General features: G+C 40.0%; 1 protein-coding gene across 1 annotated transcript; it reads right to left on the reverse strand.

Annotated features, from left to right (window-relative positions):
• Window positions 1–2593: 2593 nt before the first annotated feature.
• LOC127931281 (taste receptor type 2 member 60) lies at window positions 2594–4711 on the reverse strand. Its single transcript, XM_052523319.1, has one exon. It carries the CDS (start codon window positions 4701–4703, stop codon window positions 3747–3749), a length of 957 nt encoding a protein of 318 aa, XP_052379279.1. The 5' UTR covers window positions 4704–4711; the 3' UTR covers window positions 2594–3746.
• Window positions 4712–6129: the final 1418 nt, after the last annotated feature.

Consider the following 6129-nt stretch of genomic DNA (forward strand, 5'->3'; position numbering starts at 1 on the left):
AAGTACATTTATATGCATGTCTGACAACGACAGAATATGAAATTATGACCCAAGGTATAATTACTTTCCCACTTCAATATTGCTGAGCCTCTTTCCATCCCTAGTAAAAGCCTTTTTTATTCAAGTCAAATGAACCTGTTGAAAATGATAAACAATGCAATGAGGCTGAACTTCAACTTGATGAATAGCCCTGCAATCTTCCCTGCTTTAATGTCTTCCAACTTTAATCAGATGCGATTTTAAAACACCCAAAACAATTAGACCCATGAACAAGAGAAGCAGCTGGTATCCCTGACATATAGCTGCCCTGTAGCCTACCCTGTATATCACAGATTGAAATGGCTGTCCCCTTTTCATTTGGTCACACATTTGGTGAAAGTTAGTATATGTATAAAACACCATATAGGTCTATTTACAGAGTGTACTAAAAGGAGCATCTATTTGCACGGCTCGCCTTTTCATTGCCACTTGATAGTCTGCTGCAGGCACCCATTTGTGTTATTTAATTTCCTTAATTGTAAATATATCAGATGCAGTTCTGACTATGGATTTGTACCTTTCTGTCGGACAATTTGGTAGTTGTTATAGCCTGTTGTAGCATGTTATGTATAGAAGTCCTAATGCTTTTTTTGTCAGAGTATGTATCCCTCTGCTGCTAGCAAACTGGTGTTTATGTCAATATACCAATACACTTGATTATCCAACCAACGTTCAGGTTTTTGTCTGCATAATTTTGCCTCATCTGTAGCATTAGTGCAGTTTCCACATGCATTAGATGGATGCTTGCTTATTGCAATGACTGAAAACAACAAGTGCTACATTCCCATGGACAGGCAGGCCCAGACAGACCTCTGATTGGCTATCTCAGAGGATTACACACGGACGCACGCACACACACACGCACAATTGTCATTGATAGTATGGCTATAGTTGTAATTACTACAATAATGGCGATGGAGTTGATGGCATAAAAATGTAGTCACACCATGTGCCTGCCTGCCTGCCTGCCTGCCTGCCTGCCTGCCTGCCAGCCTGCCTGCCTGCCAGCCTGCCTGCCTGCCTGCCTGCCTGCCTGCCTGCCTGCCTGCCTTCCTGCCTCCTGCCTGCCTTCCTGCCTGCCTGCCTGCCTGCCTGCCTGCCTTATAGAAACTCATTAACACCGGAATACCTGAAGGTATTTAATTACATGTTTCTCACCCATCTATAACGCTGAATATATTAGTTAGATGATTTGTAAATTAACGACAGGATATTTGTAGTCAAGAGTCATTATATGGAATCCTGAGTGGTGCAGCCGGTCTAAGACACTGCATCTTAGTGATTGAGGCGTCACTACAGACACCCCGGTTCGATTCCAGGCTGTATCACAACCGGACGTGATTGGGAGTCCCATCGGGCGGCGCACAATTGACCCAGCGTCGTCCGGGTTTGGCCGGTGTAGGCCGTTATTGTAAATAAGAATTTGTTCTTAACTGATTTGCCTAGTTAAATAAAGGTTACATATGTGTACAGGCACCAATCAGATGAAATCATTGTGCCACACTTTATGGCATACATTACAATCTGTTATTTCTGCCTGAGACTCTTCTGCTGCTTTCCATGAGGCAATATTTTTTATTTCTTATCTCAAATAAGTCTTTCTCATGTTAAGCTGCGACCACAGTGTGTGGAGAGCTTTTCTAATCCCTCTCAGAAAGTGCTACATTTTTCAATTTAGAGGCTGCGGTTTGAATATATTTGATGGTCTCAACACTTTTCCTACAGTGTAATTTCCTGACTATGTTTAATTGTGTTAGAAAACGTTGAATCTATTATTTACACAATTGTGGTGTGTGCTAACGTATTATGTAAAACTTTCCATTTCTTTAAGTGCAGACTCAAACATGCCCTTGATATGTTAATGTCACACCAACGGTAACAGTGAAACCACACAGCATTTCTGTCACAGCTCAAAACATAATTCAATTACATATACGTATAATGGGTATATATATATTAGACCACGTCAACCTTATATATATATATAATTTTTATTTAACCTTTATTTAAAAAACTAGGCAAGTCATTTAAGAATTATTATTTACAATGACGGCCTACCGGGGAACAGTGGGTTAACTGCCTTGTTCAGGGGCAGAACGACAGATTTTGACCTTGTCAGCTAGGGGATTCGATCCAGCAATCTTTTTGTTACTAGCCCAACACTCTAACCACGAGACTACCAGATGCCCCATATGTGAAATACATGTAGATATGTGTTAAGCAACACCATGCAAACCTTGCTAAAGTTAATGGGAGATGCTATTTGAACCATAGCTAATTCATCAGAATATTAGCATGTGTGTGTGTGTGTGCGCGCTAAAAAAAGTTCCATTTATATAAATGTATGGACTGTGTATTTGTACAGCAACAGTTGGTGGTATAACAGATGTAGAAATAGGCATGTAAGCCTATTTAATTTTCTAAAGAGCGTCCAGTTGTGCAATTGATTTAGTCTTATTGTGATGTATGGCCTACACCACATAACACATCCTACCAATGCAATCCATGTAATATTGTTATTAAATACCAAAAATTGCCTTCAGACAGAAATGTTATCAGAGTATATAACGATAAGTGTATTTCTTATTTTTTTTAAAATCTGTAATAGAATGCATATAATACTAACTAAAATCCTGAAACTGAACAAACCTAATGGAAAACACATTTTAAATATTTCACACAATTCTACATTTATAGGCAATCCACCTAATTCCATTCGCCAATCATTTGACCAACACAATCTTGGTAAAACTGAAGGTACTTTAAAACTTAGTCCTAAAACAATGTTACATGGGTGGATTTGACATACTCGTAACCGACAACAATTACACATTTTGTACTAAGGTAGAGTGTGTCAACAATAAGGCCACCGTAGACAGCTGCATTGATGTTCCTGCTCACCCAGACGGAGAGTGGTCGCTGGTTTGGGAAGATCTTGGTGTGGTAGAAGACGATGGTAGAAGACGCCATACTCATGAGGACATGCAAGCCAACATGACCAACCTCACCAAATACTCCAGAATGTTGTAGTACTGCGCCGCAAAGAGTATCACAAGCTCAGACATTCGAAGCACCAAACTGCATCCCACTTCTAAGAAAAACAGGAGTTTCACGGGCTGACGCAAAGTTCTCTCTTCATCCTTCCCAGGTGCCAACATATAGAGGAGATAGAAAACACTCACCAGAAGACCGATGATGGACAGTGACCCAGTCTCTTTGTCTCACTTTGTCTCTCAAAAATTCAAACTTTATGACTGAAACCTGGTGGAATTTAGTCCTAACTTACAGTATTTACATACTAATTTACCAAAGACAAACTCTAATAGTTCATGTAAATCCTGACATCAAATGAAATTTATGAGGCATGTTGTTACACTTCAACTCAACCTGAAGTTTTGCATAGTTTACTACAATAAAAAACAAATCACCAGATGTGCCTTCTGTAAAATAACATACCTTATTTGTCTGGGCTAGTTCTAATGCTAATACAAACAATCGTCTGTGACTTGCACCCATCACCACAATTAATTACCAAGAAAGTTCATTCAAGTACTATTTAGTGCCAATTACCTGGACACTGATAAGGCATAGTCCTGTAGAATCTCCATTGAACATGCTTTTTCATCTACTAGTAGACTTAAACAGTGTCCGGGAAACAGCCCCTCAGAGTAATGGAAATTCTATTCTTAAAATAGAACACAAAACATTTACACATTTAGGTTATTACATTGCTTGAAAACTCCCTCTAAGAGAGATACCACCCTCTGTCTGAAGACAGATTGAGAGAATCCCAGGCACACAGAGCTGCACAGGCCAAACAGCGAGGAAACTGTAGTCTGGATGTTATCATTGGGATCAAAGTCATTATAACCTGGCAGACTGTGCGTAACTACCAGAGTAATTATTAACAGACAGTAGGGGAAAAACAGCGCTGCCTGGACTAAACCTGTTACAGTGACCCTCATCTGGCTTTGAAACTGGGGCTGGGAGAAAGGACTGCTACTCTCCTCCATCCTCTTCATGTGCCTTCGCAGGTAAATGTAAGTGCTGCTCCAAGACAGAATCATAGTCCCAAAAGAGATGAGGAGATGAAATGAATATATTACAGTGCATATTTTCCCCAGATAGAAAAATACATCCCTATCACTGCTTAATTCTGCAGTGACGTTGAAAGAGGACGATGAATTCAAGGGTTGTTCTTCTGGCCTGAGTGTAGACACATAGTCCAATACCCCTGCAGTTAGAACAATACCCCGGTCTGCAACCAGACCAAAGTACACCACATTCTTGATGTGTCTCTTTATCCAGCTGAAAAGTTGTCCGTTGTTAGGCACAATGTTGACGTAGTAGAGGATGCTGAGCCAGGTCACTGAAGACAGGTTGACCACATTGGTGAAGTAGAATAATTGCTTCAGGGTCAAATAAAGTCCATAGACAAAAGGAGTGATTGCAACTTGACAAACAAAGAACATTATCGTTGTTTGGTGTAAAAAACTGAAAAACACCATAGAAACCAGGAGGACTTTTAGAGGCTGCTGAAGGTTCACCCCCTGCACACTTGGAGGACATAGGAGACAAAAAGAGAAAACTACGTTCAGTACTATAGCAGAAAAAGAAATGGGTCCACTTATTGCTGCGAAGACAAGGTCATCCATCTTCAACATCTGCTTTCTGGAGATCTCTCTTGAATAACTCAATCATGGAATGAATAATGGCTCTCTCAGTTTACCATCCCAAGGTCTTGATGATGAGATTATTTTACATACAGTGTCAACAGGGGCATGTTTTTTAGGTGGCTAGTGACCTAGTTTACTTATTTTAAACTGACCGTATCGTACTTCCATTGAGCATGTAAAGTGTGGAGTGTTTTGCATCTATTTGTCTGGAGGCCTACATAGCTTGCTGAAGAGAGGGCATGCAGCTACTGAAATATAATTAGCCAATAAGCTATAAACAATTAGCCTAGCATTAGTATTAGCTATCTAGCACACCACATTCAAATTATGGTCCGACCAACGACGTCTTACTAAAATAAAATAAATGTTGAATACAGTGAACAGTTCATGACATTACAGTATAACCCTCTTATTACATAGCTTGAAAACTCCCTCTAAGAGAGACACCACCCTCTGTCTGAAGACATATCGAGAGAACCCCAGGAACACACAGAGCTGCATAGGCCAAACACAGAGGAAAATGGGACCGGAATAAAACGACGAGTCCTAATACTGTACATCAACAAACATCACCCTGATTGTCCATAATGAGCAGTCTGGACTAAACCTGTTACCCTCATCTGGCTCTGTAGCACTGTGTCAGAAGAAGGCCCCAAAAAATCACCCTGGTCATAGACTGTTCTCTCTGCTACCACACGGCAAGCGGTACCGGAACATCAAGTCTAGGTCCAAAAGGCTCCTTAACAGATTCTACCCCCATGTCATAAGACTGCTGAACAAATAATCAACTGGACACCTGGAAAGACAATCGTCCCAAAAGAGATGATTAAGAAAATATCATAAATCGTGATGCCAGCTTTCTCCAGATAGAAACATCCATGTATGTATGTTGGTGCCTAATTCTGCAGTGACGTTGGAGGAAGATGAATTGAGCCAGATCACTGAGCTTGATCAAGAAATCTTTATGACTTGAAAGTCTATTTCAGACTTTATAACAGACATATCGGTTGTTTTTCCTCTCTAAAGTAAGAATGGAAATGACAATATTTTCAAAATCATAGTTTTTGTGTTCAGCCTTTCTTTCAAAATGGCTGTCCATGTTTTGACCTAAGACTTACAAATTCACAGACTTTTGCTAATATGCTTTTTCTCCCTAAAAAATATTGTCCACTGTAACAAGTGTTGAATTTCATGTTGTATAATTACACACCATGTGAATAGTTCTGATATTGCTGTACATTCCCTTTGTTGTTGTAAGTGTCCTTTTTAATGTTGCACCTTTCCTTCTCCTTCTGTATTCCCCCTCATCAACATCCTGACCCCTTACCCCTTCCCTGTCTACTGTATCCATGTGGAAGAGATCAATTACTGTAAAATTGTTCCATGAAATCATAATCAATCCTATTTGTTACAC

This window comes from Oncorhynchus keta, chromosome 7, assembly GCF_023373465.1.
Source record: "Oncorhynchus keta strain PuntledgeMale-10-30-2019 chromosome 7, Oket_V2, whole genome shotgun sequence".
Lineage (NCBI taxonomy): Eukaryota > Metazoa > Chordata > Actinopteri > Salmoniformes > Salmonidae > Oncorhynchus > Oncorhynchus keta.